The following is a 13056-nucleotide window of genomic DNA, read 5'->3' as shown; positions in this document are numbered from 1 at the left end:
TTTGCTCCATTAAGTTAATGAGCTTGAAAGTTCTTTGTTTACCTCTGTGTTCATCTTGACATGCAGAAAGTTTCCATCCTCTTAAATTTTGTCATAAAGCTTCCTTTTGCCTCAATGACTTTCCACAAATTTCCTTCAATGGGAAATAAAGGGTATATTTTAACATTAGACGTTGTGACGACACCCCGAACATGGGCAACAGAAATCATAATGTATTTTAATCCTTATTTTTATTTTTATTTTTTAAATAAAAGCCTGAAATTATTTTGACTATGTTAATGTCCAGTCAGTGACCGTTTCAGTTAACATTTTTGTTTCCCAGATTATATTGCAGACTTTAATTGGCACATGACTGCACTGCAGAAAGAGTTGTCTGCATAAAAATGTAACCACACTTGAGACCGCTTTTGACTCACCATTGCCCTGATTGTGTTGCAGTTTAACAAAAATCATTCGTACTACTTCCTTAGTATCATTAGTATCTGTACCCTTAAAGTACTTCCTACAGTATCCAACCCTAGTGCACTGGCCATTTAATTAATTCAGTATTAATCGCTTCAGTGAAAAATGTAACCAGTTTGTAGTGTGACTAGGGGCACTATCTTGTGTACAAAGAAAAATACATCACCCTAACCAGAACTCTTTCTCCTACTAACATAAATGGCTTCCTCGCACTTTTGTTTTATTCTTTCCCCATCATGTGACAGTTCTCTGTCCACACAACATGCTCCTGGGCTCCTCCTTTAGTCTAGCCTTTTGATTCTTTCTGCTGAAGAGAGGTTGAGTTAATCTAGAGTGTTCTCTCAGACACGAGACACTATGCTGGCAAACAACTTTTCCCATTTAGCTCTGAATTGTAGAGGAATTCCAACAGCAGTGTTTAAGTGATTCCCCATTGAGAGTCGTCTTGGAGCAGCTCACCATTGTGCTGCATGTTTACAAGTCTTGGCAGATTAATATGGTTCGTCGGGTAATTCAAAGAATTAGCACTAGGGCCAGATTAGCACCAGTGTTTTAAAGTATTCTCTAATTTTGATTACTGCATTCTTTGAAATTTCACCTATGTGTATTTAATATTGTAATACAGGATACTGAAATATGCTTTACCTACATATATTCATGTTAGGGGTAAAACAAATTGAGATTAGCTGTGACATTAGGAAAGCAGTTTATATTCAATATATAAACTGCTTTCCAAAATGTATATATGCTATATATATTTTGAGACTGTTAAACAGTAATCTTTTCTTTAGGGTGTATTTATTCCCTTTTAATATTTTAGTAACGTTCCAGTGTTCATTGCTGACTTAATGGGAAAGCATCATCAAAAGCATGTTTCAGCTAATGAAAGTAAATTTCACTTCCTGGCAGAGAATTGTCAAATTTTTCATGGACGCCACCCACATACTCAGCGCTACTGCTCGTTCCACAAATGCATGTTCCTTACAAACGTGGCACCATTTAAATGGGAAATTTACAGGCTTTTCAACAGCATAAGAGTTATTGCCCAGAAGCATTGTTACAACAAAGAAATAGTCTACAAACACAAATTTCCTTACTTTTTGTACTTTTTTTTCCCTATTAGTTTTATTATAAACTACGTTTATAATAATATGCAATTGAATTACGTTGTCATTTCTTCAGCTTGTGAAGTCTTGGTAGAGTGGAGACTCTTGGAGGCCTAGAGCTTTCGCTGTTGCATTTGTTAGTTGGTTCCTCAGTACGTTTCCCCTAAGCATCAAATTCATACTCTGTCACAGGTGTATGTGAACCAGGGGAACGCGTCATAATTTCTATCATAGCAACAGATCAGCAATTGGGTCTCAGCCTGCAAGACTTAAGTTTGATTTGAAGGGTCAAAAATAAGATAATGTGTCATTATGACATTCATCTTTGTTTGCTGTTTGGATACAACCTTGAGTGGTCTATTGTTACGTCACCATTTAAGGTAATTCATGTTGTCACTTTTTACTTTTTCCCCCCAACGTTTTCTTTAATTCTTACTTTTGTTTATTTTCTCCTCTTCTCCCTTCTCTCTCTGCCCCCCCTTGTCTCTCTCACTCTGTCTGTTTCTCACTCTTGCTTTCTGAATAATTCATAAATCATAAATAGTTCCACAAATCAATTTGCATACAGTACATGGTCAAGTGCTTCTGGGTGGCTTTTGGGAGTGTTTCTGATGCTGCGTCACCATGCTTGCACACCCTGCCTGTTCACTAATGGAATTGCTTTGAGACTAATAGCTGGGAAATTATCAATTGGTTGCGTGGGTGCATGTGCTTCATACATGTGGGAGTGCAGGATGGACATAAGGTTCTGCTCTCACCGACCTAGTTTGTTTGAAGACGGGTGAGCGTAATGGGTATCAAGGTCATAAAATGGACTATAACACCTTCGTCTGCATGCATTATCTCCCCCCCCAAAGAAACATTGCTATCTCCCAGCCATCTGCCGCTCTCCCATCCTGTCCCCTAAAGACTGCTCCGTAACAAGCCTGACTGCATGTTCCACAGTGTCAGGTTCATCTCCCTGTTTACACACACACACATGCATTTGGAGTGCTACAGTGGTACCAGCAGCCAGGCACTGGAGCTGTGCTAATGGCTCCTCCAGAAGCCCTCTGACGATGAGCATTGTTGCACCTCATGCAGACTCAGCGCTCTGACACTGTTCCACTTGTTCTCAGTTTCGTGAGCCATGTTTGCTCTTTGGTTGGTCTAGTTTTTGTGCTGTGAGTGTGCTGAGCTCTGGTATATTATTGTCAGGGTTTGAGCCAACAGTGGTGTCATTTCTTATTGAATGCCACTCAGTCATGGATAGAAATGTAACACTATTAAATAGTAAGAGCCAGGGTATGAGTCATTCTTTCACTTGCATTTCTACATACAGTATGGGCAAAAGTCAGAGACCACCCTTTCATTTATATTTACCTTCATTTGTATTAAATTCATTTTGCAAGAAACACATTTCATAACATATAAATATATGATTAAAATATTTTAGTATATTATTTGTCCACTCTTTACTCTTGTTTGTCTGCTGCAATTTTAAAGAAAGATAATTATAATTTTATTTCTTACGAGGGTTCAAGTGTCACTGAAATATTTTTCCTTTCAACGAAGCTGTAATGTTCAAATAACTACCTACCCTAATATTAAGTGCCTGCCTTGCATCTCTAATATATGTAAAATGGCTAATGGCGATATGTCTGAGATCAGACAAAAGATACCCAAGTAGGTAAACGATGAAAAACAAATGGGTTAAATACAGTTTGCAAAATTGTAGTTCACAATTATGTCAAAAAATTAAAAGAGAAAATGCGACTTATCAACCATGTTAGACCTGCAAAACTGTCATAATGTAACACGTTTAACGTAAACGTTTCTCAAAGTTTTCATCTGAGTCAGAGTGAGAGAAAAGAGAATATAAGTATATATAGATTAAATCAGTACAACTGCCAACCATATTCTAGAGGTTTTATTGAAAACACTAAGAAAGCCTTTAAAAGAGACTAAAGTCTCACAGGCCCTTACGTTACATCTCAACACAATGAGCTTTTGGTCACAGACTGCTTTAGCAAAGACTGGGTTTGTAATGTACAACATAAAACAAAATGTCTTCCTCAATGTATACACACACACACGCACACATATAGCGCACTAGAGGAAGTAAGCACACTATTGGAGCTTAGGTGTCTTGCTGTGCAAATAAGCTGTGGACTGAGGGAGGACAGCAGTGTTTCTTCACTCTCCTGCCCTCTTGCATGGTCTCTGTTTCCTAGACTGAAAACCTATGAGAATGTTACACAATGATTTATAGGAAAATTAAGATGAAAAAACTGACAGCGAGCCTTACCACCTTACACCAACAAATCGAGGATATGGGAGCATGTTAAACCTCTAGGATTTACAACTGTTAACGAGTTACAAGAAGTTACAACTCTCATGATTTTTTTCTAACACTGAAAATTTGTCTGCACCAGTGACCACCAAAATGACTTTTGAGTCATTTGTAACGTTGACATGAGTCAGAATGGATGTGTAGATGTCAAGATAGACAGAAAAAAACAATTACACATTACGCTTTTAAGACTGAAATTTGAATTTGAATCATTTGCCAAAAGAATTAAACCTTTAATTAACGTAAAAATGTGGTGGATGGTTGCTGAGACTCTTTTGCTATATTTTCTGGGTTTTTTTTCTCTGATACTGATAAAACTGATGAGCACTTGTTAGTTGTTTTGACTGGAAATTGAACAAATTAGTTGAATTTTGCACTGTATTGTAATTTCACAGTAGTTAATGAATAATTTAGAGTAGTAAACAAATTTAAAAATGTATAGTTAGTAAGTTTAATTACTCTGTCTGTGGTTTAAGGTTTTTTTTAAAATAGTAATTCCTTTGATTTTCTGTGTTTCAACATTTTGAACCTAATCATTAGTAATCTAACATTGTAGTACCATCCCAAAATCATTCTCTTCATCATTTGATGCTTGAGAAATGTCCCTCTTCAAGATAAATTTAGTACTGACTTTATCTTTTCTCTCTGTTATACAGTCTTAGCCTCATGCTTCAGTTAGTGCTGCCATATTGTTTATAACTATCTCTGGGTTTACTTTTATCACCTCTTTAGCAAAGCTATTATGAGCCATTACTATCGCTGATGCTTCTCGGTCCACCAAACATGTACACACACTTCATTAGTGGCTTATATGCATGCAGCAGAGGCCTTTGTGAGTGATTAGGTGATTGGTGGTGTGTGTCCTCCCTGAATGAGCACAGGGGCTTACACATGCTCTCTTCAATACATTGTTGTTGTGATGATGGTGGGCGTCAAGCCTGAATACATTTTTACAGCTGGGCTTGGGGTCATTAAAAGAATGAGCGTCCAGGAGAGAGTAAACACAGCTTTCGTTCCACCAGCCTGAACTTCAGCGGTTATTATGGAGTTTTTTAGTGCTTTTGCTGAAGTTTGTCCCAATAGTCCACATGCAGGATTGCGTTATATAAGTCTGCTTCCAAGTAGGGCATGGAAAGAATTCTTTATTCAGAGCAGTATTTGGCTTTAATTAATTGTAAATGTTTTGATTGGCATTAAAAGGCGCATTCAAGTAAGGCTTGGGTAGTATGAAAGCATTTCTCATTTTTATGAGATGTTGTCATAAAGTGTTACAATATGCATTTCTGAGCATATTGTGAATGTTGTTTTAAAAAATGACACTAAATATCATGCTTTTAATGAGAATGAACTGCAACACCATAAATAATCAAGCACACAAGTCAATGAGTTTAATATGACTCTGGAAAGCATAATGATTTCAGAATGTCTTCCTATTCCCTGTTGTATTACCTAATGAATTCCCTTTAACTATGTTGGAAATATTAGCATTGGCATTGTTTCACTTCTCAGCCCTTTGATTCTTTCTCGCCTGTATAGATCACACATCAGTGGGTGGCTTGGGGGACAGTTTTTATGAGTACCTGTTGAAGGCCTGGCTCATGTCTGATAAAACCGACATAGAAGCTCGCAAGACCTACGATGACGCTATTGAGGTAAGGCTAGTTGCCATGGAAACAAGCAACATTCTTGCTTATCTGTTGAATTATCTCCCAGCCCTTTCTCCTCACCCTTCTCTTTTTCCTCCTCCGCAAGGCTATCGAGCGTCACCTCATCCGCAAGTCCAACGGAGGCCTCACTTTTATAGGAGAATGGAAGAATGGACACTTGGAGCGCAAGATGGGTCATTTGACCTGTTTTGCTGGGGGTATGTTTGCCCTGGGGGCTGATGGGTCGCCGGGTGATAAAGCTGGACATTACCTTCAACTGGGAGCTGAAATCGCACACACCTGCCATGAGAGCTATGACCGTACGGGTGAGTGAAAGGGAGAGACAGATCCTGCCTCATATATTTGAGATATTTGATGGACTGTTGGCTCTATGGATTTGTCTGACAGTAGGATCATGCCAGATTGTAGCAGGGCGGGTTGTCATGGTAACCCAACAGGCTATTTTGAGAAAGTGCCGTGACTTTCTGTATCTCACAGCTTGACAGAGGTATTGTCACTATGCTCAGCTCAACTGAACAGGTTTAGCCTTCTTTGTATCTGGGTTGCACCATAGGGGTGTCAGGCTAGTGCTGTGCATTGCCATTTACACATCCCCATGGCTTTCTGCTCTGTTCTCCTCTGCTCTTATACTGCCTAAATGCTGCTTTCTAAGCCTGTCTTATTCTCCAGAGAAGTTACAGTAATAGGAGTGTTTTCTCTGTCCTCTAGGGATGTGCATGTATTGAATTCACAACTTTTATTCTTTTTATTTTCTTATTTTATACTTTTAGTGTTTTTCTGTGCTTGGTGCTAGCCTTAGAAAACTGAATTTACTAACCAGATATTTATCTGCATCTGCAAGTCAGAACCAAACACAATAGAGAAAACAGGCAATATATATGCAGCCATATTCACATGCAGGTCATGTTATAGACTATCCTACTGTGTCTATGGCTCACTAAAAGCATTCCCCAGCTTTTATGTGGCATTGCTTTAGAGAGGTTAAGGCTCTTATTCACTTTACTGCCGGATGTCTATCCAGGAAATGCACACACACTGTGTGCCCATGTTATGAGCTGGCAGAACAAAAGGCTGAAAGACTGACAGTTTAGCTAGCTTGTAAGCTTAGTTTAACTTGCTAAATTAGCTGTTGGTCTGTAGTTACTTTTTGGTTCTTCCATGGCTCTGGCTAGAGGAAAGGATGACCATGGGGAGCACTGTTGTTAAAGCTGTCTAGGCTGTAAATGTCACTTATTCTCAAGCTTACTCGAGCTTTGCCTCAGATTGGCACCTCCCAATTCACACTAGAAGGCAAAATACAAGGTTAGACTTAGCAGAAGGGAGTGTAACAGTCACGATACAGAATGAACCAATCATGGAGCCCCAGAACGGATTGTATCCACACCTGCAGTGGACCACCCCAGACCTCTGAATTCAAAAGGAACAGATATCAGTGCTCTGAACTGCACCTAGGCACGAAAACTGAAAACTTGACTGAACGTATCCTTGGAGAAAGTGAACTCTGGTCCGGAAAACAGTTCTAGTGTGAAAAGACCCTGAGAGTCAGTCAGCTACAGTATTGTGGAATTTAAAAATGTTTTTTCCTCACAGTAATATTTTTTTGTGTTTGTCTACAGTTTTGAAGCTGGGTCCCGAAGCCTTTAAATTTGACAGTGGATTGGAGGCGGTTGCTGTGAGGCAGAATGAGAAGTATTACATCCTGAGGCCAGAGGTCATCGAGACATACTGGTACATGTGGAGATTTACCCATGACCCTAAGTACAGGCAATGGGGCTGGGAGGCAGCTCAGGTTAGTGCACATAATAGATTTCATGACCAAGTAGTATCATAGTTAAACATATCTGTTCAATTATGAGTCTGTAGACTGTGAGAAAGAAGCATGCATTTTCACTCTTGTCTGTTCTGTTTCTGTCTTGTTCAAGTTAACTGTATTGTGCTACATTTTAGATTAGGATTTTTCCCTGTCTCTCTCTTTGTGTGCGTCATTCTCATCTAAATGCTTTTCTTTAGGCAACCCCCCACATGATTGTGTGTGTATTAGGATTTCAAAGTGCTCTTGAGAGTGGAGAGTTGTTGTTTCTCTCTGATTGGGCTGCTTTGTTCTGCTAGTGCAGCACAGCTATTCTGCATTGGGACTCCCTTTGATGAACCACTGGGTCTCTCTCTCTCTCTCTCTCTCTCTCTCCATTGCTCTTTCTCTATTTCTATTTTATTACTCTTTCTCTCATTTCCTCATTTCTTTTTTCGTTTCTCTCTAATTCTGCCTTATTTTCTGTTTTTTTTTTCTATTACAGTATTCCCTCTTGTCTTTTTTAAACTCCTACCCCCCCCCACCCCGTAAGATTTCTCTCTTTCACAGCCTTGCACCCTTTTTCCCTTCCTCGCATTCTCTCTTTTGTTCCTGACATCATCTTATCTCTTAGTCTCCTCTCCCTCTGCCGGCTCCTGGCTCTCAGTTGAGATAGCATTGTGTTGATCTCCTGATCCACTGACGCAGTGGCTTGTCTCAGTTGTTCATGCCTTAGCTCTGTCTGAGGCCTAGACTGAACCAGGCTGCTTTAATTGAGTGCAATTCAGAGAGCCTTGCTGCACATATTAAACTGCATGTTGTACAGACAGTTTAAGAGAAATGGCTCATTCCTCTGATTGTGGTCTTTTCATTTGTCACTTGCATCAGTGGAGAATCTGTGAACCAGAATTTAACTAGGTTTTTATGTATGTGCTGTTTTAGCATGCTTGCTGAGCTAAGATTAGCCTTAACATGGACTGTACACAAAAGCAATACTAGTTAAGCTAATGGCTGTGCACATGATGATATAGATTCACTCCTTTAGATTTGCATTCTCTCTGTTCTTAATTAGTTGAGTAGCATTCTAGCCTAGTGCAGCCTGCTAGATATGATACACAACATATCATATTAGATAACACCTTATTAGATAACAGTCATGTTGTTAGTTTTTATTAGCTAATTAATTTCCTCTCTGTGTGGTTTAGGTCGCTGAACAATGAATGCTTTAGTGTAATAATGTGGTTCATAAATTAGCTGCTGTGGAGCACCCCACAAATTGTGGTGTCAATGGAAATTTTGGAATTTTGCGCTCAGTTACCACCAAAATATCTATATAATCTTAAGTCATCCAAAAATTAAGCGTTTAAAAATCTAAATTTTGTTCTGGGGATTTATTACTCATGCCCTCTTGGCACATTTATATTTTTAACTAAGACTCCTTCCCAGAGCTTAATATGGTAGTCAGGCTTGCCAGAAATGGGAGTCAAACCTTGTTCTCCTGAGTTACGTTTTTATCCACTGCAAAATCCTATTACTTCAGGTTTCCATTTTACTAATGAGGCCTAATATGCTTCCACTCATGGACTATTACTATGACGTTCATGGTGTAGTCTAATTTTGTATCTGGAGCATCTCAGTTTTGGCTGATTCTGTGACTGGGGCAGTTGAGGGCTGGACAAGCAGGGCACTCTACGCTGTGCTGTTACTTTGCGTTTGAGTGGGCTGGTGTTGTTTGTGGTCTTCAGTAAACTCTGTAGGTGTAGCTGCCTATTGAGGATGTAACAGTAGCTGTGTGTCTGTGCTAAATGCATTAACTGAAAGTGTGCAGTACCCAGCTGTTGTGCATAACCATGTGAAATTAGTGCATGGCAGCAGCTGTGTGAATTAGTGCTGCTCCCAGTTAACGACCACAGCACTTTGGACTATAGACATGTTAGTGCAGCTGCTGGGGGGATATTTATTTCTCCTACAACACTATAGTAGTGGATTTAAAAAAAAAAATCTTGTTATTCTAGTGAATTACTGTGATGTCACTTCTGCTTTATATAATGTTTCTGTGTCAGAAGTGTGGTCCCTATATTTCTGTGTGCTCTCACTGAGTAGGTGTATTTCTCTGTTTTCTACAGGCTATTGATAAGTATTGCAGAGTAACTGGGGGTTTCTCTGGGGTTAAAGATGTCTACTCCTCCAACCCCACCTACGATGATGTACAGCAGAGCTTCTTCCTGGCTGAGACTTTGAAGTATGTCTCTTAAACTTTACTCTGACACCTCATCATGTTCTGCTACTGCTGTAAACACAGACACGTTTTAAAGAATTTATAAAAGCTTCATTCTCACTACAAAACTTATACATTTATATTGGAATGACATAAATTTAGTAAATGACATAAGTTTAGTCTGTAAAACCTTAACAGAAGGCAGGACTGCATTGTCACTTTCTAAAAATAATATTTTATTTATTTAGTGTTTGCTTGTTAAGATAAATTCATATGAAATTTTGCAAACTACTTGTTATTTTGCAAGAATCAGGTCTAAATCACATTTCAGTGGTTTGTGTGGTGAAATGTCTAATGCTAACCATGATGTACACAGCAAAGCATACAATGTAATTTATGATAATGATAACATATGGTCGTACTTGCCAGCCCTGCTGATAGTCTAAAATTAGATTTTGAAAAGCAGAGCTCTGTAAACTGGATTGATGACTCTGCCTTATTTAACATTAATGCCACCTGCTGGTGGCGTAGTGGCACTGCAACTATTATATATATTTTTTTAAAAAGGCCTGGCAGATAAAGCAATGTATAATAGGTCTCTACTAGGTGAAGAAAGCTGGGCCCAGCCTTTTTTTTCTCCTCTAGCCCTAAAAGGCTTTCAGAACATTGCTCTGATTGATGTGTGAGTAGTTGTGGTTGTGCCTGTGTTGCAGGTACCTCTATCTGCTGTTCTCCGGTGATGAGCTGCTGCCTCTGGAAAACTGGGTCTTCAACACAGAAGCCCACCCCTTGCCTGTCCTGCATCTGGGCAACTACACCCTGCCTGGCAGTCAGGACCAGCGGTAAAGGAGCTCGAACTGGGTGGTGCTCTCCTTGCTCTCTGCCCCCTCCCCAATATCTTTGTAGCCTTCTCCGCCTCTAAAAGACTGCAGGAACCTGCGCTGAGGAGGCTGGTTGGGGCTTTACTCACTTGACCACTGTCTCCTCCTGGGTTATAGGTTGTGACTGCCAGTTTGAGGGGACCAGGATTGACTTTCTCACTCCCATTGTATTTTATATATATATATATATATATATATATATATATATATTTCGTACTTTTCTTGCCCTCTCTGACAAGATGCCAGTCAGAAACGCTCAGCTCATGCAGCTCAGGCACTGGCTGTGTGGGTCTCTCTCCACATGTGGGCAGAAGCCAATCTGGAAACTCCAGCCCAACAAACAGAGCAGCCCTGGTGTGAATCACTTGATGAACAAGCATGGGAAACTGATGGATTTTCTCTGTAGAGAAGACGAACATGGATTATATAAGGCTTGAACTTATCAGTTTCTTGTTTTTATTTGGTGGCTCTTGTGGCGTCCACACATAGCTTAATTACTGCAGCAGAACTGTAGGCTCTCCAGCCTGATTTCCCATTGATACTCTCAGTTTAAATTCAGACCTGGACCTGGAGCTTTGGAAGTTGGCAGCAGCTGGTGGATTGGATACGACCTGTGAAATCTCTTCCACTTTCTCTTTTCTAAGGAGAATGTAGGCCAGCGGCACCCTGGGATGTTTGTGGCTTCTCTCATAATGGTAGTTCATGAGTGTGTGCGCTCTATCTCCCACCCCCAGCTCTTGCATTAGTCTCCTATCAGTCACCACTACACTATGGCACTTGAGTCCAGTTCCTGTGTTCGGTGTGTCATGATTAGTTGGTGAGATTACTGTCTGATTATTTGCGTACTTTTGCTGCTGTTGATCAATTGCTGCTTGCAAGACTATCATTATCTTCATTCCAAGAAATACCCTTCATTCCATATGGCCCATTCTCCACTTCAGTTTTTAGGTTTCTTGTTTTATTGTTTGTTTGCTTTTATTTTGGTTCCTGCTCCTCCATCCCTACCTTTTCTTCGTATCCGTTCGTCCGCTTGCTTCTTTGAAGGGCTGTGTGATCTGGCTTTTATCCATGCTGCTCTGTACTCTGAGGTAGGCACCTTGAGTGGATTAGTATATGGTTTGCCTCAGTTATTCATAATGCACTTTGCTGGTTTGCATTACTGTATTGTTTGTACTACAGAAAGAAAGACCACAGCTCTTTGCCTGAAAGTGTTTTCCTTTCCACTCTTTTCTCCATGCTTTAGAGGTAGTGTAGCTCTGAAATTCTTCATACAGTTTATTTTTTACCACAAAATATAATCAATGTAAGAGTCCAGACAGAGAGAATAAGTCAAATTAAGGAGACTGTGAACACATTGAGTTTTAATAATGCATTCAGAGATAAAGATAATGCTAACTTACACATGGCAACAGTACATTAATGTTTTGTACTATATTTGTGTCATCGTTGGACTAAAGAGGAAGTATAGCTTTTACTATAGTTTTGCAGTCTTCTATTTTGATGCACATCTTTTATAACGATGAAACTAGACATCACTCAGGCCCCAGTCATTAGCATGTTCCAGAGAGTATTTCAGAGAGGTTTGGGCAGACGTTTTAAAGCAGAAGAGACTCAAAATGAAGGCCACCGCTGCTGTACTTCAAACTAGTCCAGTGCCCAGGTCAATCGGTGACCTTTCAGCTTGAGAAAAATATTTCCTCTGGTCTTAATAAGGAATCTAGATGGAAGAGTAAGGCTTTTGACAGTGTGTAGTCAGTCTTGGTCAGGACATCTCGAGTGACGCTGGCCATTTTAAACTATTTTATCTCCTGTATTCAACCTCTCCTTTCCTTCTCTGATTCTCTGGACTCATCACTACATACAGCAGAGATGTCATGTCTTTTCCACTCCTCCAGATGGCAGTAGCAGCAGCCTGCTGATACTTTGTATTTTCACCTCTCTCTCTCTCTCTCTCTCTCTCTCTCTCTCTCTCTCTCTCTCTCTCTCTCTCTCTCTCACACACACACACACACACACTCTCTCCCCCTCTTCTAACATCGCTTTGATATCACCCTCTTCTTGTGGTGGGAGAAGCCTAAGCCAACATAACCAATGTTGTTGCTGGGTGGATTTTGAGAAGCTGTGTTCTGTATTTGTATTTTTACTGAACGAAAAGAAAAACTGTAAATATGTTTAAAATGTGACACTGATTCAATAAAGATGTTACGAAAATAATACCAACTGCATTTTTCCTGTGTAACTGTTTTTATTAGTCATGCAGGAATGCCTCTCCTGGATTGAGTGAGTGGTCTTCGAAGCTGGAGCTGGTGATTTTGTTATCTTTTTTGAAATACGTTACATCCTGATGGCAGTAAGTAAATCAAAAGCTCTGATGATATAAACATAATTATAAATATAATATATACAGGACTGTAAAAATTTTGTCTAGTCATGCCCCATACACACGTGTGCACTTTTTTCAAACACTGGCTCACCCTTACTAGCACCTACTACAGCTTCAATTGCTTTCAGCTTGGGATTCACAAAGTCATTTAAGGGGATATTTACAATTGTAAGGAAACACTAGTCTCTCTGGTTTGTTTATGCTCAGAAGCTCAGCGT

General features: G+C 39.7%; 1 protein-coding gene across 1 annotated transcript in view; it reads left to right on the top strand.

Annotated features, from left to right (window-relative positions):
• man1a2 (mannosidase, alpha, class 1A, member 2) overlaps positions 1-12651 on the top strand; it is a 102976-nt gene extending 90325 nt beyond the window's left edge. The window contains exons 11-15 of the mRNA XM_066686494.1: positions 5437-5552; positions 5653-5872; positions 7184-7356; positions 9483-9598; positions 10288-12651. Coding sequence (XP_066542591.1) covers positions 5437-5552; positions 5653-5872; positions 7184-7356; positions 9483-9598; positions 10288-10420 — 758 coding nt within the window. The 3' untranslated portion in view covers positions 10421-12651. The remainder of the gene's footprint in view (positions 1-5436; positions 5553-5652; positions 5873-7183; positions 7357-9482; positions 9599-10287) is intronic.
• The last annotated feature ends 405 nt before the right edge of the window (positions 12652-13056 follow it).

This window comes from Hoplias malabaricus, chromosome 12, assembly GCF_029633855.1.
Source record: "Hoplias malabaricus isolate fHopMal1 chromosome 12, fHopMal1.hap1, whole genome shotgun sequence".
NCBI classification, from domain to species: Eukaryota; Metazoa; Chordata; class Actinopteri; order Characiformes; family Erythrinidae; genus Hoplias; species Hoplias malabaricus.
This window is presented reverse-complemented; position numbering and strand designations above follow the sequence as displayed.